General features: G+C 36.0%; 1 protein-coding gene across 4 annotated transcripts in view; it reads right to left on the bottom strand.

The window, feature by feature from the left end:
- LOC135363150 (alpha-mannosidase 2-like) overlaps positions 1-23,516 on the bottom strand; it is a 100,616-nt gene that overhangs the window by 60,240 nt on the left and 16,860 nt on the right. For 2 of the 4 annotated variants that reach the window (XM_064583840.1, XM_064583838.1), the window contains 4 exons: positions 21,826-22,028; positions 18,597-18,779; positions 14,181-14,295; positions 12,905-12,972 (listed from right to left, as the gene is read on the bottom strand). In XM_064583840.1, the coding sequence (XP_064439910.1) occupies positions 12,905-12,972; positions 14,181-14,295; positions 18,597-18,779; positions 21,826-22,028 (569 nt within the window). Of the gene's footprint in view, positions 1-12,904; positions 12,973-14,180; positions 14,296-14,728; positions 14,779-18,596; positions 18,780-21,825; positions 22,029-23,516 lie in introns of those variants that run through there. The other 2 variants (XM_064583839.1, XM_064583841.1) reach the window with 2 other exon arrangements.

Below are 23,516 nucleotides of genomic sequence, written 5' to 3'. Positions count from 1 at the left end.
TTTGCTCCTCTTACCCCTTCCTGGCTGGAACACAATGCAATGTCTGGAGAACCAGGCACAATCTTGAAACCATGAGAACCACCACAGGCTAATGCAGAGCTGAGAGGTAAAAGGGGCCTGGTCCTTTCATGACCTCATGGAACACATCACAAGGCCTGGACTACCTACTACTTTGAAACTTGGTTTCTTGGGAAGCCAATGTAGCACGCTTTTTGTTACATGCAGTTGAATGCAATCTGAAGCGAAACACTATACCCACAACAAATTATACTGAAGTACCCAAAACTCCTATTGATCTTAAAAGAAGGTAATACTGAATGCAAGATGATTCTCCTAAAGCAAAAATTTTCCCATAAAGATTGATCACTACAAACATACTTTTCCTCAGAGGGATGCTTAGTTTTAAATCTGTCCTTAACTGCCTATCAATTACTACACGTAACTTCTCATAATCGTCACCTTCTCTACCACAATTTTTAATGATCAGTCAGCAAACATCTCTTGTATACCAAGTACTTCTTATTTCATTCAACCATTCATAACTTCTTTAATTCAGGCGAGTCTTCTTTATTTTCTCCATGGAATGTGAAAGGCAGATTTCATAAAAACTTAAGCTAAGCCTCAGAATTTACCAATCCTATGCTCTTTATTACAAAATACATGCTAGCACAGGCATCTTCTTTAACTTTATATAGAATTTTATGAACATAGTTTATTTGACCAATTCCTCGATGGTTATTATTGAACATTTAAGTCTTTTAAAGTATTTTTTCAGATGATAAAGCTGAGAGAAAGGTTTTGCCCACAGTTCTCTTCATCTCTACACAGGATCGATTTTTTCCAGTGCAATGCCTAGTTTGAACGCTCCTGGCACGTATTACTGGGTTACTTTCTAGACAGACTGCTAGGTGTCATGTAAGAATGATGAATAAGACCCAACCTATGCCTTCACGGGGTTTATAGCAAGCATCTTCATAGGAATATTATACATGTGCTATGTGGGACAACAGTGGTTAGACACACAGTCCCATGGGAGCATACAAGAACGACACCTAATATGACTCAAGTATACTGGAAAAAGTTTCCAGAGAATGTAACACTTAAGCTGAGTCCTAAACAATAACCAGGGGTCAATCAGGCAAAGAGAGTGTGTGTGTGTGTGTGTGCGTGCGCGCCTGGGGATGTGCTGGTAGGGGGTTTTTGTTTTGTTTCCAGGCAGCAAAGGTCTAGAAGTAAGAGAACATGGTATGTTAAGAGAATTGATAGTTGAAGGGCTGAAACACAGAGTGCAGGCTGGGGTAATGTGAAAGATGATGCTAGAGAAACCAAAATGTAGACACATAATTCAAGTTAAAGAGTCTGTAAGTTTAGCCTTAGGGCAGTGGACAAAAGAAGAGTTTTGAGCAGCTGAAACATCATGGCTAGTATCCGTTAAATGCCTACTAAGTACCAGATTCTACACTATAAAATTCATATACGTAACCTTATTTAGTTCCTCCAACAAATGTATGAGGGAGGGACGGACACCTGTTACAGGAGTGTCGCCATCACTCAGGGGAGAGACAGTAGCAACCTAAAGGAGGGCACTGGTACTGAAGTTAAGGAGAAGCGGACAAAACTGTGATACGTTTAGGAAGTAGAATGAAAAGACCTGGTATTTGTTTGGGTACAAGGAGAAAGTGAAAGAGACAGAGATGAGCAGGGACTGAAGGGGACACTAATGAAAAACTGGAATACATGATCACTCAAAAATTGAGGCCCAGGTAACTGGATGATGATGCTGAAATTTTATTAAGGAGCTCAGGACCACAGAATATTTGAGTAGAGAGTAGGAATCCGGTTTTATTTTTAATTTAAAATTTTTTTTTAAAAAAAGATTTTATTTATTTGACAGAGAGAGCACACACACACACACACACACAAGCAGAGGGAGAGGGAGAAGCAGGCTTCCGGCTGAGCAGGGAGCCGGATGTGGGGCTTGATCCCAGGACCTTGGGATCATGACCTGAGCCCAAGGCAGACGCTTAATGACTGAGGCACCCAGGCACCCCAGGAGTTCAGTTTTATACGCACTGAAATGGAGGTACAGGTGGACCATCCCGATGGAGCTACCTATCTGGCCTGTGGGCAGAACTTGGCAAGCTTTTCTCAGAAGAGATATGGATGTGGTGAGTCACCAGTACATGGACAATAAATGAAGGCAACTGAGTAGGAAATATCACTCTCACCAGGAGCTTTTATCTTTTAAATCTTCCTGAGGCAAAACAGTTACTTATTTAAGATCTCTTATATGCTCTTGACTCTCCACCTCTTTTAGATGTTAACATAATCTGAAGTCACAGATCTATATTCCTGTAGCTTTTTCTACAGTACACACCTAGCTTCAGTTCCGGTAACCAAATTTCCAGTCATGATCTGCATTTCACGATGTCTCATTATTTTCAAGGCCTTCTTACTTTTGATTCAAATATTAGTCAGCTGAGTTGACTTTATCAAGAAAATATTCAAAAAGAAGAGTACCCATGGTTCATTTTGTGTTTTCACATTTGAAAATGTCTTTTTTTGTTGCTTTCACATATAAAAGATAACTGTGAGTATAAAATGATTTAAAAACTCTATAGTCTTCTCATTACAGAGAAGAAACCTAAGTCTGTTTAGCTTTTGTTCCATATTACACAGTATATATCTTTCTGCTTGGGTACTTCTACAATATGTCCCTTTCCTTTTAATTGGACTAAGTTACCAAGACATAACAGGAGTGACCCTCTTTTCATTTGTATTACCCAGAGCTTAACCCTTTTATCTATAAAGTCAGACCTTCTCAGCTCAGAAAACTTTTCATCAGTTCTATCTTTGATCATTGTCTCTGCTCCATTTTTTTCTCCTGAAGAAAATCACTGTCTTTTGTTTAAATCTTATCCTGCATACCAATCATCTTCTCTCCTGTTGTTTCCACTCCTCTTCCTTTTCTCTGCATTCTTGCAAAGCATCTCATGGGTTTTTTTCTTTCGTGTCACTGGACACTCTTTCACAATGTCGGCCTCACTCTTCAGTATCACTTGTAAAGATGCTCACTCATCGCGCCCCCACCAATAACCTTCCCTTTTGTCCCTTCCCCGTATCATCTCACCAGTTTTTCATCTCGGCTCTTTGTTTCCCGTTTCAGATTTCTTAGAGATCATGACTCAAATTTTTTGAGAACTCCAAAGAGGTTTTTTTGTAATGTTTTCCTGGTCTCTGTAATAAATCATTTTAAAAGGTAAATTGTTCTTCTGAGTCTTCATGTAGCGCTACTTTCTGTCGTTCTGTAGAGCCTTTGCAAAGGTTTGCTAGGATAACTTTCCCTTTACTTACCCTCACAGAAGCAGATATCCAGACCCTGTGTATGCTAAAGGTACTCTTGGTCTTTATTTTGGCATTAAAGCCCCTCTCTTACCTAGAGTTAGTTTATTTGACGAGTATTTGGCAAGGGATTCAAAAGCAAGGGATTTGCCAGGGGATTCAAAAGCAAGGTAGTTCCCTGCCATCATGGAGCTAATATTTTAGCAAGGGAGACAGACAGCAAGAAATAAATAAATTAAATAACCAGTTTGTTAATAATGCCTAAAGGAGGGGAAGAAAAATGCAGTGATGGAGAAGAGTAAGTTATATAATATATAAAATATATAATAAGGAATGTAAGTCCACATGCATAGAGCCAGCCTGATTGCAAAGGTCCAAAGGGCTACCATCCAAGGTGGCTATGCCTGTATATTCATTGTTTTATGCCAACTCTGGTGAACAAATGGAGGGATTCTTTCTTCAGCAAAGACTATCATGGGTATCCTTCTGGCCCATGCCACTGTCAATAGTAATTTCCTTGAACGGATACTTCCCTAGGTCAGTGCTCTACCATCAGTTCCCCACTTGTTTCTGCCTATTTTATTTCTTTTTTTTTTTTATTTCATTATGTAATGTTAATCACCATACATTACATCATTAGTTTTTGATGTAGCATTCCACGATTCATTATTTGCGTATTAACACCCAGTGCTCCATTCAGTACGTGCCCTCTTTAATACCCATCACCAGGCTAACCCATTCTCCCACCCCCCTCCCCTCTAGAACCCTCAGTTTGTTTCTTAGAGTCCATAGTCTCTCATGGTTCATCTCCCCCTCCGGTTCCCCCCTCCCCCTTCATTTTTCCCTTCCTTCTATCTTTTCTCTCTCTCTCTTTTTTTAACATATAATGTATTATTTGTTCCAGAGGTACAGGTCTGTGATTCAACAGCCTTACACAATTCACAGCGCTCACCATAGCACATACCCTCCACAATGTCTATCACCCAGCCCCCCATCCCTCCCACCCCTCACCACTCCAGCAAACCTCAGTTTGTTTCCTGAGATTAAGAATTCCTCATATCAGTGAGATCATATGATACATGTCTTTCTCTGATTGACTTATTTCGCTTAGCATAATACCCTCTGGTTCCATCCACGTCGTTGCAAATGGCAAGATATTCTTTTTGATGGCTGCATAATATTCCATTGTGTGTGTATGTGTGTATGTGTGTGTGTATATACACACACACACACACACATATATACCATTTCTTCTTTAACCATTCATCTATTGATGGACATCTTGGCTCCTTCCATAGTTTGGTTATTGTGGACACTGCTGCTATAAACATCCGGGTGCACGTACCCCTTCGGATCACCTCATTTGTATCTTTGGGGTAAATACCCAGTAGTGCAATTGCTGGGTCGTACGGCAGCTCTATTTTCAACTTTTTGAAGAACCTCCATACTGTTTTCCAGAGTGGCTGCACCTGCCTATTTTATTTCTGTCAGATTCAGTCTCCAAATTGGTTGTGAAATACAGACACAATGGAAGCCCTCTTTTAAGTGTGATTAAGGCTGGCAATAGACCTATTAACTGAAAGAGATAAAGTTGACTTGAAAGTTAAAGTTTAAGTAGTACAATTTTAAGTTACACACATATGACTTAATAATTCATGTTTTCATATATGTTTTATATATACTTATATATATATAACATTTCCTAATCTATTGATATTAAGAGCAAAGCTTCTGGTTTAACTATGGGACCACTAACTGGAGTCCTGTGTCATATTTTCTGCATAACCATGCATGTGATTAATCATGTATGGTTTCCAGATTAGGTTTTTCTAAAGCAGACCAAGAATTTCACCACTTGAAAAAATATTAAGCCACATGAGTACAGACTGCTTCTACATCTTTATGACTTCTTCCCAATTTTTTTTAGGCATCTCACCAGTGACTCACATTTGTTGAAAATTTCTAAAGAACCCAACTTCATTTAAAAAAAAAAAACAATCTTTTGTATAATTCATCAGTTCAATAAAAATTAATCAAATTGTGTAAGAAAAATAACAAGAACAACTGATCTGGGAATAAATAATTGTTTCATGATAATCATACAATTCAACGGAAAGACCAGAGGGAGAGAATTGTACCAGTTTCCCTAGCTAGTGGCCTGTTAGGGACAAGGTCAGGCTATCATGGGCACAGAAAAGGAATGGAGTGAATCAGTTGATCTAGTTGGCCAATTAAATGGAGATTGGTTAACAGAAATCTTAGGAAGAGAGAATGAAAAGAATAGTTACTTTATCTCCTTAACAGCCTCAAAAAGTAGCCCTGTCCCTGTATTAAAATATTAGTTCTCTGTTCTAGGTGGTAGGTACACAAATTTCAAAGCTTTGGGGGTAGACATTATAAAAAGGAAAAGGAATCAATCTCCACACCTGCTTCTAGAGACCTGCAATGTAGCTATTATTTCTAACAGTTTACCACTGGTCAGTGAGTAATTGTATTTTCCAGTCCAGTTGATCAACTTTATAGTTTGTGGATATCTTAAATTGTGGCAATAGGCTGACTGTCAAACCAAGATTTGGTGTTCCTCTGATTGTTGATCATCATCTTTGTTTTCATGAGTTTTAATAGGAAATTGAGAGAGTCAGTCTCAGAGTCCCTAGTCTGCCATCACATAAAACAAAGTGTCAACTTTTTTGTTTTTTCATAGAATAGGTGTTATTCATCTAAGTCAATGTAAGGCTGAAACAGTATTTCTGGAATTAATACTCATCATTTCTGATATCATAAAATAAATAGAAATGTTAAGGGTAGGGAGACTGTTGTGGGAAAGGTAGGGCCTTTTCTATTCTCTCCCCCAGAGACCTTTATATCTCCTTGAAAAAAGTCAGGCAAAAGACAAGCCTGCGAATGACTGATTTAGAATGGCAAACACCAGATAAGATTATTTGATGTTGTGATCCAGACATGATTGCTCTAAAACTAGTTATAACATAAAATTAACTAATATATCATGTTGAAAGTATCTCCAACTCACTAGGAAGTTTTTGGTTACTTAAAGTACTGTACTATATTCTACTCAAGTCTTTTGGGTGAGACATCCTTTCTAAAAATATCCCACATTACACACAGGCTGAAACGTGTTTCTGGATAATTGGAGAACCGGTCAATCTATATCTTGAAACAAGTCAAAATGAATAAAATGTAACTCAGATGCAACATAGATGAAAACACACAAACACCTTTCACAAGCAAGAAATACTTAAAAAAGCATCTCAGAGGAGAGTTTAGGAATGCCTTCAAAACCAGTAATGAGCATTAACTCTTAAATAGACTATGCTATTAATACCCAGACAGACCTCTACTAGACTAGAACTCAGTTTTTTATTTTTAAGAGTCTCCAGTACTCTCAGTTAACAATTGCCCCATTAAAAGAAAAGTTCTAAAGTCTCTCATAATAACAGAACCTGCAGAGGATCCAGAGTGTCAAATCCTAGTCAAATCATGTATTCTATTATTACTTTAAATTCCCTTGGGATAATGTTAAAAGGCAGCCCTTCATTATCAAGGACAGAAACCCTCAATCTCTGTGACTTTGTACATTTGTTTTTCTGCTAACTAATGTGAAGACATTTCTGTACTAGTTTTCTAGTGCATGACAAGATTTGAGCTCACACTGTTACGATCCATGAGCAATAAAGCACAGTTCTTACACTACTCATCACAGTTATCACTGCTAACACTGTTCCAGCTCCCCCAAGAAAAACCACCAGGTACAAAGTAAGGTGCATCGTGACGTTCACAGCTCTCTCAGGAGACGCCACGTGCTCAGATTAGAACCACTTTCGTTCAAGTAGCGGAATCTCAGCTCAGTTCTTGAGCTATAAATGACTCTACCAGGTCTATATTATAATAAATAACACTGCCAGAATCTGAATGGTGAGAATTCTATTTCCCTAGAAATTCCACTCCAAACAATAACTGTACGGCTGTGAATTTGGTTACTTCATTTAAAACTTACGTTTAAACAACTGGTAGGAAGATTAGATACAGTGTGATTTGGTCTAAAAATACACTGATGATATGGTAACAGATGAAAAAATGATTTAAAGTCTTGAATTCCATTACACTAATAGATAATTACTGTGAGAAGAATGGTTTGTGATAACAACATTAAAAACACAAAATGCAGAATCAGGCAAATACTCTAAGTCAGCAACAACAGAAAGTCTTGTGTGTAAAAACTGATCTGATCAGCAATGTCCACAGTACCCAAAACACGGAAAGAGCCCCAATGTCCACTCACTGATGAATGAATAAAGAAGATGTGTATGTATATATACATACATACACACAGTGGAATATTACTCAGCCATCAAAAAGAATGAAATCTTGCCATTTGCAACAATGTGGATGGAACTAGAGTGTATTACGCTAAGTGAAATAAGTTAGTCAGAGAAAGACAAATGCCATGATTTTACTAATATCTAGAATTTAAGAAACAAAACTGATGAACATAGGGGAAGGGAAGGAAAAATAAAATAAGATAAAAACAGAGAAGGAGGCAAGTCACAAGAGATGCTTAACTACCGGGAAAAAACTGAGGGTTGCTGGAGGGGACGTGGGGGGGATGGGGTAACTGTGTGATGGGCATTAAAGAGGGCACTTGATGTAATGAGCATTGGGTGTTATAGGCAACTGATCAATCACTAAATACTACCTCTGAAACTAATAATAAACTGTATGTTAACTAACTTCAATTTAAATAAAATCTAAAAAAGAAAAAAAGTCATCTGATCAAGTCAACTCATTTAGATATTTGGGAGTATCTTTTGAACCCACCCATTCTAAAGAGCCTTCAAGAAAGCAATCTCAACAAAGGTAATTCTGTAAGAATGCAATGATGCTGAGAAGCAACCTAAAATTTTTCAGGTCCCATGGTATGAAACTCTATAATCTCCAATGAACAGTTGTCCAAATGTTGAGCAAATTCAAAGCTTTGAGTTGTTATTTATTTTTGTTTGTAGTATTATTTAGTGTATTCAGAAGCCCTCTGGCATCCAAACTCCAAATACTAGATGAAAGAACTATTTGGAGAGAAGATATACCAGGATACCACATCTTCACATAGAATGTCTACGCATATCTGGTGTCTGAAGTTTAATAGTCTCTTCAATCAGTAATTAATTGTATTTCAACAAGTCTTTATTCAATTCTTACTATGTTGACTGCAATTCCACAGGCATGGTGGGAGAAATAAATAAAAGAAATAGTTCCTACTCTCAAGGAGTTTACAGTCTAGCAGAATTAACTTCAAATAATTATTATACTGAGAGAAATAAGAAAACATCAATTCCCAGTTACATGATTGAGTCATTTTGGATCTGATTTAGATGAAAATTTGAGGCCAGTACCATAATGGGATGGCACTTTGGCATCATGGGAGGAGGTGGAATATTGTGCACATGGTGAATTGTATGTGAATTGTAGTGGCCAGTGGATAAACTGTGGTAGACCGTCTCCAAAGATGACTGCCATCATTCCCTTCAAGTAATGGAGAATAATTCCCTCCCCCTGAATCTTGGCTGACACTAGTGACTTGCTTCACTAAGAATGTAGTGGAAAGGACCTTCTAGGAGTTCTGAGGCTAGGTCCTAGAAGCCTTGCTGCTTCCACCCAGGTGTCTTTCTTGCGTTCCGCTATGGGTAGATTCCTGTGACAAATACATGCAATAAATCAGGGGCAGAGAGAAACTGAAGACAGAAGAGCAGGAAGTCATTGCAGTAGTTCAAGTAAAACATTTAAAAAAAAAAAATCATAATAGAGGCCTTAAAACCAGAAAGTAATAGGAAGACAGGAGACGAAGAATGTCAGAGGTGAGCAGAGGGGAAAATCCAAAACACTTTCCAGCTGATGAAACTTAAAAGAACAAGAAAAGGTAGAAGTCAAAGTGGGTTCTAGAGGCTAGAAAATTTATGACTTGTTCAGGGTGTCCTAACTCTTAACTCTTAATTGTACCTGCTTTCCATATAAAGACTATTTTTCAGCACCTAGACAACCAAAAAGAGAATGATGCTATTAATAAAGATTAGGATCCAAAAAGAAAGCACACATGGAGAAAACAAGAGGAAATTAAATTAGAGGTGCTGGGCAGCCATCCAGGAAGAACCATTACAACAAGCACATGACAATGGAGGTACTGAGTGCCTTTTCTGGAACTGAGTACTTTTAATATCTGTTTGATACTCTAAAGTCACCCAAGCCCCAAAAACAAGGACTTCTTTTGTGTCTCCACATGGTTGGTGGTTTCATTTGAAGTTAATCCCTTCTTTTTTCTGGCCCAAAATCCCTTACCAATAAACGCCTTGTTAAACATTAAAAGCACTTAATGGTAAATTTGTAATGGGTTTGAATAAATTGCTCTCAAACTAAAAGTTTTCTACTTGAAAAATTAAATTTTCAGATTTACAGAAGTTTCAGATTTTAGTTGTATACTCCGTGGCATTTCAAATTATCCACATTTAAAAAAAAAAGTTCCTTCACACGTTGTCAAAACACATGATTTGGCGTCCTGGGCTGCGGTGATATTTGCTTCCATCCTGCCTCAAGTACTAAACACTGAAAGAAGACTGAAATCCCTGCCTGTCCTAGGAGTTTACCTTCCATCCTCTATGTCCTCCACGTCCCTAATCCTGTAAATCTTTGTACTACAGTTTTTTTTTTTTTTTTTACAATTGGGCCTTGGAGGAAAAGAAACACCTCGGTACATTAAAGGATTATTTAAGGCTAGAAAATTTATGACTTGTTCAGGGTGCCCTAACTTTTAACTCTCAATTATACCTTCTTTCCACATAAAGACTATGAATGCATATACTATAGAGCTTACCCAACCTTGTGAACTCAATCAGGCTCACAGATATGTACCACATCCCCATGAGCAGATTAGCCACTCCTTTTTAAAGACTCCCAAACTAACTTATGTTAGGTTATAGCTATAACTAATGTTGCCAAACAGCATGATCAAAGTCATTTACATGTATTATTGAAATTGTGTGAGTTAGGGGCGCCTGGCTGGCTCAGTCATTAAGTGTCCGCCTTTGGCTTGGGTCGTGATCCCAGGGTCCTGGGATCGAGCCCCACATCGGGCTCCCTGCTCAGCGGGAGGCCTGCTTCTCCCTCTCCCACTCTCTCTGCTTGTGTTCCCTGTCTTGCTGTGTCTCTCTCTGTCAAATAAATAAAAACTTAAAAAAAAAATAGCTATGAAATTGTGTGAGTTAGATCAGTATTTCTCAGACTTTTCACATAACTCCTTAAAGACTCTTTAGACATTTTTTGTTAATCATCCCCCCATACAATTTTAATACACTTAAAAGTATATCTGTTATTGTACTATTGAGTACTATTTTTATGCTTTATATATTTAAAAAAATACTTTTTTTCAAACTCCCCAAGAACCAATTTTTACCCTCCTAAGGAGGATGTCTCTCTCACTGAGAATGCATGTTTTATTTAGATTAATAAATTGTTGCTCAAACAAGAATTATTCTTATCGCCAAAATAATGCTAAGCCTTAGATCATTATATAGGGACTCATGAAGAACATGAGAAAGACTCATGACCATACTCCTGAAACTTTCAACTTCAAGACTGAGAAGTGCAATGATATCACTTTCAGTATCTGCTAAATAAAACTATGAAATTCTTCCATTTTAAAGGCCACTGTCATTCCTCCATTCTTCTCTGATTTTGTTGAGAGATCAGCTCAGATTATTTGTGGCTAACAAGTAAAATATAGATTTTAAAACCAGAAGTATAAGTAGTTCTATTCATGAGGTCCTCAAGTACAAAACAGATAATAAAGATACAAATAAGAACTTGACAATCCTAAGTACTCCCAATTCACCTAACTACAGAAACAGTAGTAGCACTGACATTTGGTAGAAAAGAACTGTGAAGGAGTAATATTAAGATGAAGAACACTATTTAAATACAAACTGTTTAAAAGGAAATATCAGAAAGCAATCATTTTACTAATAGTCCCCAAAATGCTATTTACGTTGATGTATAATTAAAACTCCTCAATATTAAAGCTCAAAATATATTTCTTCTTAGTTAATACACCTGGATCTCCTTTCTTCCTCCAGCATAAGTAGAGCTAAAATACCACTTACTCCTGGCTAAAGCAAGGACAATAGAGGAAGAAGAAAAGCCATAGGGTTTGTAACCCATTAGGGCTCCATCCCACCCACCCTACCATTCACCCAGAGGAAGACTAATGGGGTGGGGAAGGGGCATAAATTATTTATAGCAAGCATAAGGCATTCTTACAGTCAGCAGAAACAAAGATCCTCCCCTACCAAAATAGAAAAAGGGGGATTATGCCTAATACCAGAGTTTATTAGGGGCAAAATAGTTAAGGAACAGCCACACAACCTCAACTACATCAAAATATTACATATTTTAAGACAAAGAAAACATTTTGTAATGGGAGTATCATTACTCTCTTATGACTTGGCAACCTGAAAGCTGTTAAGCCTGCAACAGGACTTCAAAGTTGAGACTTAAACTGTCTTTTCCAGTTAATCCCTTCTTTTTCTGGCCAAAAGAAAGAAATGTAGGATTTCTTTACCATTACTTTAGTGATACTTTAGTGTTACTAAAAAATACCTGTCTTCTTGTTCTAAGGTATGAGCTGTATACATTTTTAAGTCTCTACTTCCTGAAGAGATTTAGCAAACTAAGGCTTTATTTTCTGAGTAACCAAAATGTCAATTTTATTAGCAATTGTAAATTTTCTGTAATACTTTGATTCCATTTATTTTAAAATAATTCTAATAAAGAATACCTAAAATCATGAATTATCCTTTACAATTATTTTTTTATCCTACAATTTGTACATACTAAATTTCTCAATTTAGATAGCAAAAAGTTATATTATATAAGAATATAGTGTGTATCTGGGGATAGTGGGTACTGACCTAGTGATATTTGGTCATTTAAAACAGAAGACTTGGTTAAATGATTACCAATAAAAACACAAAACATTTCTTTATAAATCAGAGGCAGCCACCAATTAATCGCCCCATTTTCAGGTCAACTGAACACCCTTCCCATTTGCCTTAACATAAATCCACAATGCCAAAATGAGACAGTCTGGCCAGCACAATGACAGTTATCTAGTAAGCAATTTATAGTAGGAACTTTTCATAATTAAGTTTCTTCCTTCATTTTAAAAATGGGATCAGGGATCAATGAAAAGATAAGTTAACAAAGGGTTAAGAAAAAACATAATCATAAATCATATTTATGATCCCATACCAAATATCTGTAAAAAAATAGTTGTAATTGTTCATTCAGCAATTAATGTATCAAACACTGTGTTAACTATTAACATTGAACATGACAGTCATGGGAGAAAAATCCATTTCTTCAAAAAATTTTTTTAAATTAATAAATTTATTAAACAAAATACTGCCTCAAAGTATATCCTGGCTTGGGAAAAGAAACATGAAAAGCAAAAAAGTCAAGTCAGAACAGTAGCAAAGTGTATGAGAAATTATGTATTTACCTTGGCTCTGCACTCAGTGTTATTACAGTTTTTTGTGGTAGAGAACCTTGTGAGTTTTGTTTCAAATCCTGTAAAAATAAACAAAATTTTTTTATTTTACTTTTAAAACTTAAGTTTCAAAACTAGCTATGTAATAGTACTTACAAAAATCCTAAAAAGGACACAATGGTGTCCTCCTTCTAGCTACATAAAGGTCCATCAAAGTTCAAAATAAGTAATTCTTGTGTGTGTGCATTTTTATGGGTGTGTCTTTAGACTTCAGTACGGCATGTGTTACACGGACTACTAGAGTCCAATTAGGAACCAAGTAAATCAAAGTTCTAAAGATCATTTTGCAAAAAGTTTCACTATTTTACCTTTGTATCACAGGTTTCATATCCTTAAGCAATGTATGTCCATTTATTGGATTTTTTACTTCAACATGAAAATATGTAACCATAATTTGATTGCAAACATCAGTATATGAAAATACTGAACTTACTATCTCTGATTCCAGATGTGTAAGTTCCAATTACATGTAAAATTTCAAAGCCTATGGCTCACAATAGACTCTAATGATAAAATATTACAGTTTTAAAACATCTGAGTTGCCAAATCGAAGTCTAAAGAGGTTTGCAATCCCCCATTTTTTCCCACTGTTCTTCCTTGCTGCTGAAGAGTATATTCTTCCTCTCAGAGTATGTTCTGTTTTATTGGCTCCCCTGATCCTAACCACGATACAAGCCAAGGCAGGAATCATCCCATCTAACAGAAAAATGAATGAGGGCTCACAGATGTTAAGCAACTTTTTCAGGCCCATGCAATCAGGTACAGAGGTGGGGCTAATAGCTAGTCTTTAATTCCTCAACTGCTCCTCTGCTGTTACACACATCTGAGCACTGCTCACAGCGCTCCATGGGCTCATCCTGAAACCAGAAGACAATTCAGGGGCTTCTAATCAAAGCCAAGCAAAATAACTAATTACAGCGTCTAGTTACCTTACAGTATCATATTAATAGTGTTCTCAAAGCTGTATGTTCCACATAATGAAGTTCATTAGTTTTCATGCTTAGATTTAGTCAGAACAAAATATACACCATAAATCAAATACAGACACACTTACAGGAAAGAAGGACACATAGGTATTTCATATAAAATGATACAAATTCTTTCAAATCATGTATAAGGAAATCACTATTTTTCAAGGTTTCTTTTCACTCAGCTTCTCACCCCCTTTTCTGAACCAAGAACAAAAGAATCACACATTTTTATGATAATATAAAAGGTAGCAACTAACCATGTCTAGGAGGTTATCAAAAGAGTAAGAGTTGTACGAGTTTTTGTCCTTCAAAATAAGAAGTAGTGCAGAATATCCAATTATCTTCTTCAAATTCGTTAATGAATGAAAGAGTCTGTGAACCAAAAATTTTTACTGGTCTGAGAAGCAATTCAAACATCAGTATACAATATTTTCAGTTTCTTTAATAATGGCCAAACCACCATCATCCTGTATTCACAAAGTGAAACCTATAATGAAGCTGTAATGAACGGACTCTTCTTTGCCCAGAACTAAGTACTTAGGAAAAAAAAAGTTAGTCAAAAGATTTCACTAATAAGGATTCATTTAAAATAGAAAACTTTCTGTATACACCTGAAACGTGTAAGCTTAATCAAACTACCGATACTTTCTACAAGTATCATGCCAAATACTAAGAATATTCAACATGATCACTCCAATAGCTTTAAGGCTTTGTTACCAAAAAAGTGATTTGGTCCTTTACTTTAGAAAATTCTTTAACAAATGTTGAAACAGCAAAAGAAAGCATGAGATTAACTGTCACTCACAAGAATATTCGTTCAGTATACATACTTCAAAAAACTCAAATTCCTGAAAACTTCAAATAAATATTTTGCTGATTTTAGTTTCATGTTCTTGTTCAAAAAAAGAGAAAGTTTTCACAGGTCTGGATAATGAAATTGTCTTTCTCCTTGTTACTTTTCTTGGTCATTAAAATTGTTAATTGTATTCCAATTGTACTTTTATGTCTGAGGAACCAAAGAGATGCGTATGAATCAACCTACTCAAGATCAATTCTGGAATATAATCTTGGTACAGTATCAACTATTGCTGAAGCACTACACGTGGGAAAAGAATTTGAAGGTTTTTTTTTTTCAAGTTCCATCTTGTTTCTTTAAAGCTTTATAGAACAGGTAACCCTAAGTAAAGCCACTGAAGAAATCTGTCGAAAAACTTGGCTAAACATGCTTTCAATCAGCCATTGAATCTATTATGTTTATAGAGTGATTATATTATTTTCCCCAATACAGGACGCAATTTTGGACCTACATGTTAAGAACATTTTTGTTGGCATGCAACGACAAAAAAATGTTTAAGAGAATTAAAAATAACTTCTTTTTGCAGAGCACTGAGATTACTTTCAAAGATGTAAGTGATCACAATCAGTAAGTTAATTAACTATGCAAATGTGTTATACATACATAGTGTTAAAGTCTTCTGCATGTGAGTTCAGGCCATCATCCAGCTAAGTTTCTTAGTCTATTCAAATGTTTTCCTAGGTGATAACAAGTGTTTTCACCAGACTAAAAGACAATATGAGTGACTACAATTCAGTTATAGGAACAAGCCCCTCGATTTAAGTTTATTTTTATCTATATGGCAATCTTTATTAGGCTGTCAGAACCTGAAGAATAAAAGTCATGTTCTACTCCCCCTGCTTGTGTTCTCTCTCTCACTGTCTCTCTCTCTGTGAAATAAATCTTTAAAAAAAAAAAAAAAAGAAGGGGCGCCTGGGTGGCTCAGTCGTTAAGCGTCTGCCTTCGGCTCAGGTCATGATCCCAGGGTCCTGGGATCGAGCCCCGCATCAGGCTCCCTGCTCAGCGGGAAGCCTGCTTCTCCCTCTCCCACTCCCCCTGCTTGTGTTCCCTCTCTGTCTCTTTCTCTGTGAAATAAATAAATAAAATCTTTAAAAAAAAAAAAGTCATGTTCTCCATCAGCTAAAACCTTATATGTATTACAGTGCACTGGAGCTTAAACTGAGGGAATGCCACACATCAATATTTGTATCCTAAAGGCACATGCACAGTCTTCTAACGAGGTAAGCACTAAGAACTGGTAGTGTATTCCCCAAATGCTTTCTCAGGATGCATAAAGCCATTCTGTTTAAAGCAAAACAAGACTAAACACAGTAAATAAGTTTGGGAAACATTGGGTAAAGCAAAATTTTAATGTTTCAACAATTCATCATTGTGGGATTTCCCAGAGCCTCTAATTTTCTAACATGCCCGTATTTTATTATCACTGAACCGGACCATCACTTAGAAATCACAGTTTTCTACTCTGGTATCATTACTACTGTTTCAGGCAGATACTATCATGTTTGTCAGTGAAGTTTGATCTATACATATGGGCCCTCATACTTACCCTTTGTTCATTTTTTTCTCCTACCTACCTTAACTACAACATAGAAATAGGCAGAATTCTAAATATTTCTGTAACTGATCTCATTACCATTTCTTCTCTTGCACATAGCCCCATTATCCACTTTTAGGCTGAACATCCATCACAAACACTGTCCCCCTCTAATTCATTTTTTCATGCCATGATTAGAATTAACCTTCAAATAGCCATGATGTATTCTTGCTCTCCAGGTGATAATTATATAAACATTCAATCTACTGTTGAGAGCAGTACTCTAAGTAAGAATCACCTTTAGATGGCAGAAGAGAAAGCTAGAAGGGTCTGGACCCCTGTCGGCACTGTAGAGCTGCTATACCTGAACTGGGGACCTGCAGACTTCTTCCACGTGGCATAAAAATAAGTAGGATAGGATTTATTCAGTTTTAAGTTGTTATTACTAGCAGCCAAATGCAATCCTTAACTCATACACTTGTTCACAGGGACACTTCTGCCAACATTTGAATAAACAGTCAACAGTCTAAGAACAAGAGAGCACCCAATGCTAGCTGCCTCTTTGTTTATAACTCTCTAACTTGTGTTTTGAAATTTCCTACTTAAAATGTCTATGCTAATGACTTGATAATTGTGTATGACTTCTCAATGAAGTGTGAAGTGCTCGCAAAGCAAATTTACAAATGTCAAGTATAATTTGAGAATTATTGTCTTTTTTCTCTAAGATGCAATTTTGTATGGTGATGTTTTTATAAGCTAAAAGCATAACCAAACATATGGAGGAACTAATGACAGCCCTTCTGGAAAGGTTATGAGATAGAAAATGTTCAGTTGCAAAAACTCAATGACCTGTACCCAAGTCTCTTTCAATATGGCAGCCAGAGAGAGAGCAGGTAGACAGTATAGGAGAATGACTTCTTCATTTCCTCTTAGGAACTCTTTTCTGAATATAAGCCTCACTTTTAAATTCAATAAACCAAGAAGACAGGAGCAGGTGAAAAGGAAAAAAATGGAGGATCTGACCTTATTTTAAAAAATGCCTTCTGTGGGAGAAAAACCAATTATCATTATCAGCCAATGAATGTTTTCCATTTTAAGCCCAGCTCAACCTCAACAGATGCCAAATACATTTGCCACAAGAAAACTGAGAAGATATTCAAGATGCTACCATGAATATATTTTCAAGGATTCAAGTCAACTAATGAAACCTCAAGAATTTGTTTTTCAAATATCTAGAAAGGCAGTCAAAATACTATAACTAAAATTTTAATTAACACTTATAATGATTAGTGATATCAGTTGTGGATCAATCTGTAATGATGACTTTATATGTTGTATACACTTTTAACATACGGGACAGAACATTTATTAAAAAAAGAGGTTCACTTCTTAAATCTGTATTATAAGAAAATCAGAGCACACTTTAACAATTTTAAAATATTATTGAAGTACACCATTTTTGATAGGAAAAAAATCTGGAAGAAATAATAACTAAGCCATAATGAAATAATAGTCAAAACTCCTTCCCCAACATAGGAATCTCCTCTACAATGATCCTAATGAATGGTTACCCAAACTAGGGCATGATGATGGAAATCTCACTATCACAAAAGGTAAGCCTTTTGATTATTGGGAAGCACTATTTACAAAGTCTCCTGCTGTTCTGAGCTAAAGCCTGTACTCACTGTTTCCAATCCTGCAATGTGAAAATAACTGAGCTTCCCCTCCCTCACTCATCTCACAGACCTTCTAAGAGTTGAAGATGGTTTTGATATCAATACCCAAGCCAACCCTTCTCATCCCAATTCCTTATATCATCTATATATGTCAAAGTTTCTAGGTTCTTCTACTTCCTGGCTAAACTCTAGGCTGAGAACAACTGGATATGAAATAGGATGAAATTAAACTGCTATACAATCAAGTATGGCTCTTTATCTCCTTGGATTATAGCTATGATTTATTTGATACCAAATCCCTGGTCAACAAGGTAACCCCAATTACCACATTATACTTGGGAGAAAACAGAATCAGCTTTATAATAATGTTTTACTACTCCATTTGCAGAAATGCACTGCAATAAAAAGTTAGGACAGCTAGTACATTCTCAATACAATTCTTGAAAAATGCTTTGAATATTGATGTTGTTTTTCTATAGCAATACTTATAAGGGATGTCATTATTGATATGGTCTGATGTACATTAACAATTTCATCAAAGATATAAGCCTGTGACCCAAAATTAAAAAAAAATTGTTTTATAATCACTTTTTAATAATTATATTACCTGGTACCATAATCCACAACCACCCAATCTTTTGCAGTTCCTGTGATAGCATCATGATGTTGAAACAGTCCCAAATTTCTTCTGGCTTCTGTCAGTGCCATGTAATGGGATGATGAAAGAAATTTACTTATCTTGTATTTCTGAGCTTGTTTCAGGGCGAAATAGTAAAGAATTTCAGCAGCCCTAATTGTATAAAACAGTCATTAATTCTTATTTCAAAACAAACATTTACTATTTAAAATATGTGGTACTGATACAATTTTTACATGCATTTTTTAAAAAATCCACATTTCAGCACAATTGATAAAAAAGATATTGATAATAAACATTCCTATAAAACCATCTAGGTATCCATCTAATATATCTAGATTATCAATCATCAGAGAACATCATGTCTAAATTGATATAAAGGACGCTTGTTCTAGATGGTCCTGGAAAGAAGCCAGTACCCACTGGCAGCGAGATAGGTGTACTTATGTATAACATAGTGGAAAAAAAAAAAAAAAGCTCGAAACAGCAGTAAAAAGTGGATAATGGTTGCTGCCCTTTCTTCTCTCCAAGATCAGCCCAGACACATACCAGGAACTTCATCACCAGAAAGCCATTCACTCTCACATACATACATTAAAGGAGAGATGGTGCAGAAATGGTCACATGAGTGGGAGACTAACAGTGAAGGAGAGGCAGAAAGCGATGGCCTGACAGCTCAGTGACAACAGCTAGTCTCTGTGCTGAATGAGAACATTCAACAACTAGAGGGAAAGTAACAATATAAACTGAAAGGTGATAAAACATATGCTGTCGCTTCTCGTTTATTTTAAAGAAAAAACACTTGGGCTTACGAGTAGTTTTTGAGCAAGAATATGGGGACTTATCATTTTCATGCTTTATTTTTTTCATCAGAGGATATGGTTCAAGACAGGTTTCGAAAAAGTTCTTTAAAAAAGAGATATGGCTTGGGGTGCCTGGGTGGCTCAGTCGTTAAGCGTCTGCCCTCAGCTGAGGTCATGGTCCCAGGATCCTGGGATCGAGCCCCACATGGGGCTCCCTGCTCCGCGGGGAGTCTGCTTCTCCCTCTCCCACTCCCCCTGCTGCGTTCCCTCTCTCTCTGTGTCTCTCTCTGTCAAATAAATAAATAAAATCTTTAAAAATAAATAAATAAAATCTTAAAAAAAAAAAAGAGAGATGGCTTGATGAAGTAAAAAGTTTAAGAAGGTTCTTTATGCCAAACATATTAAGAAGGATGGAGAGAAAACCAAGGCAGCTTGAAAATGTATCACAATATAAGGAAAAGGACAAATTTAAAGTACTCAAAAAAAAAAAAAAAGAATTGTTTTAAATTTTGAAATAATTAGAAGATACTAAATAATCTCTGCCTTTAAATTCTAATCTTTCTAAAATTCATGGCAGGAGAAACACTAAGTTTGAATTAAAGAAATTGTGTATATATGTTCATCTATACCCATAGCACATATTCCTGGCTTTGCAAAGAATACCTATACATATAGATATCCCAAAATGTAAAAAGGGGGTTTAAAAAATATTTTCTTCTTTATACTCTTCTATCCTATCCAAATGTTTTACAAATGAGCATCAAGATGAAATATCTATAATCAGACAATAAACTTATTTTCAAGTAAGTTGATTACATTTTGAAATTTGTCATTATTATATGGTTTTTTGTCATTTTATTTTAAAGCAGAATTTTCAAAATATATTATTACTCACACTAAGTACTTCACCTTAAATATGTTCAATAAATTAAAATTGAATCAATATTTGTAACTCTTTGTCACTAAAAAATAGTTGACACTTTTAAAAAAGTGCAGTAGTCCAAAAGAATCTCTACATTACTTAGTACTTTCTCTGTTTTTATCATAGGTAGTTTAGAGTAACATAATAGAGAATTAATATTCTATTGGGCAAGAATGCATCAATCTCTCTAATATAGAAATACTATTTTATTACAAATACAGGAATATGTATCCATCTGGCACATTTGTGAATATCCCAAAAAAAGGCAAAGGTCAGGCTTTTGAAATAATGCTGACAGCATGAAACAGTAAAAATAAAAAAAAACACACTACTATACCAAAGTACAACTCTGGGAGAAATTCATGATCTTTATAAAAGGGCTTTCCAAAATGTACTATTTCTACCAGTACGGAGAAGAAGGTAGATATAACATGACTTTTTATTTTTAATACTGAGATTCATCATGAAAATTAATCATCATGAATTCATGATCTGAACTAAGCTGAAAGTGAACTCATCCTGAAAATGAATTAAGCTCCCACGCTACACACACATAGAGAGAGCCCCAGGAGCCCCCAGGGTGGTTCATCCTTACCAAAAAGCAACAGGACCCACAAAGATAGCTACTAGCCACGTGTGATTATTTATTTACATTTAAATCAACTCAAATTAAAGGAAATTAAGAGTTCACTTCCTCAGCCACACTGGTCACATTTCAAGTGCTCAACAGTTACATGTGGCAAGTGGCCATATTAAACAGTGCAGAAAACAGAAACAGAAGATTTCTACCACTGCAGAAAGTTCTGTTGGACAGTGACTGAAAGTTCTACTGGACAACGCTGGTTAGAGCGTTTTTGTTTTCTCCTGACTTTTCTGCTTTCTCCCTGTCACTATGCTTTTTCAGCCAATCACTCTGCCGCCATCAGTTCTCATCTCTTTCAAGTTTTGCTCTTCTAAGCAGAGAATCACACCTACAGAAATATGTTTCAATAAATAAGAACTGAGGTGGAGCCTCTGAAGTTCTCCCACATATAAAATACATTAGTTTTAGATTGTGTACTTTGAGGCCCACATTTTAGCCACAGAGAGGCCCTGTTTGTTCCTTGTGACCCTTGCTTGTTTCCAGCAATTTAGTCTGTCTGGCTACTGACCTGCAGACACACATAACAATGCCACTGGATATTATCACGGTGTGCAAACAATACCAGTAATTAATTAGAAACATATAAAACATAAGATACAGGAGAAAGTCTAATCAGATAAACTGCTTTTTTCAGAACAAAAGCCCATATAATAATCTGATTATGCACTGGAGACATAGCTCTGATTGCATTAAAATTTCACAATTACATTAAACACATCCCAATACTGCATACATGTTGTATATTATGCAAAACTCTATGCTATGCTATGTGCTATGATCACATAAAAAAGGTGAATAATTAATGTAGCTTTCTAAACGTAAATTTTGTACCTTAGATGGGATTCCAATATCCTATCCATTCGTTTGTAGAAGGGTCTGGATGTAAAGTAGCCGCTCCAGTAATGATCGTCTCGGTCAGCATAAGTGAAAAAATCTCCACTTAGAACAGGGAACATGGATTGGCTATTCTTTCTAATGGTTACATCTTCTTTATCCTGTGCATCAAAATAATCTGATAAAGTCCCAAACTGTATCTAATAAAAAAAAAAGTGACACTTATTCATCTCTACCTTAAAATTACTTCTAGCACTAAAAGGAAAAGTTAACAGTAAATATTTAAGATGCGCTTTCCAGTTAAGATGAAATTCTAGCTCAGATTTTACAAAACTCAAAAGCAGGGGGAAAAATATACAGTAGCTCTTTCACTTGCATCAGGTCCCAAATTAAACTAAAATAAAACTTACACCCCTAAGGGGTTAGAAGAACTACTGAGATATACAAATCTGTGGATCTGAAAACACCTTACCAATCTCCAGAATTTCAAAGTGTGCAAGGGTCAGGGAATAGAATAATTCAGAGATGAATAAAAGATGGGAGGAAGCAGCAAAAATAAAACATTTACATACAGTTTGGTTAACCATTAAGTATTTTCATATGTCATATGCACATACACTCCCCTGGCCTCCCCATCCCCCTTGCTTGAGCTCTCATAAGGGAGACTTTAAGAACAGCAGGTCATTAAAAAAATGGAATTTCTCTACCAGCAGGTAACATTGAATAGAAGTAAAACACAAAGAGTGACAAGAACTGCAAGGTTGACTGCTCAAATGAAAAGGTATTTTGACTAATGATTTAAATTACCAGAACATAAATCCATTTTTATGAGCCCAAGCTATTCCATAAATCAAAGGAAAAAAGAAGTATTATACCACACCATGTAAACAGATATTAAAAGGCAGTGTTTTTAGAGATAAACAGAGAATTTAACAGGGAATGTATTTCTTTGAATATTAAGATGCTATTTTTGTTGTTTCCTACCACACACAGATACACACACACACACACACACACAGATACTAAAAGCTACTTTGATTCAATGTGGCAGAAAAATAATTAAGAGCAGTTAAAAACAGGGGTGCCTGGGTGGCTCAGTCATTAAGCATCTGCCTTTGGCTCAGGTCATGGTCCCAGGGTCCTGGGATCAAGCCCCACATCGGGCTCCCTGCTCTGCAGGAAGCCTGCTTCTCCCTCTCCCACTCCCCCTTCTTGTGTTCTCTCTCTAGCTGTGTCTCTGTCAAATAAATAAAATCTTAAGAAAAAAAAAAAGAGTAGTTAAAAACAGTGAGTAGCACTCTAGAAGAGTGGTTAAGAACAGCACAGAACCTGGATCCAGATAGCATTGGTTTGAATTCCATCTCTACCATTTACCTAACAATGTGGTTTTGAGCATATTTATATATTGTCTCTGTGTCTGTGTTACAGCTAAGAGGGATCTAAGTAAAATGCTTAGAAACACAACTGGGAAATAATGGTCTAAGTTTTAGCTATCATTTTTCTATTGCAAAGGCAAAATTTCAGCTGGAAACATGATGATATTAGTAAGACAAATAGAAGTTATCATGTACCTGTGACACAATAAATTTTATAACAGCAAAATAGATAATTATTTCTAAATCCTTATGTTTACATCACAGAAAAGCAATTTTCAATAATATTACCTAGTCTTATCTTGGCTTCACCAA

Source organism: Mirounga angustirostris, unplaced genomic scaffold (assembly GCF_029215605.1).
Source record: "Mirounga angustirostris isolate CCGP_5_RB_7025 unplaced genomic scaffold, mMirAng1.0.hap1 SCAF_34, whole genome shotgun sequence".
Lineage (NCBI taxonomy): Eukaryota > Metazoa > Chordata > Mammalia > Carnivora > Phocidae > Mirounga > Mirounga angustirostris.
Note: the sequence above shows the minus strand (reverse complement) of the source record. Positions and strands in the feature narration are given on the sequence as shown.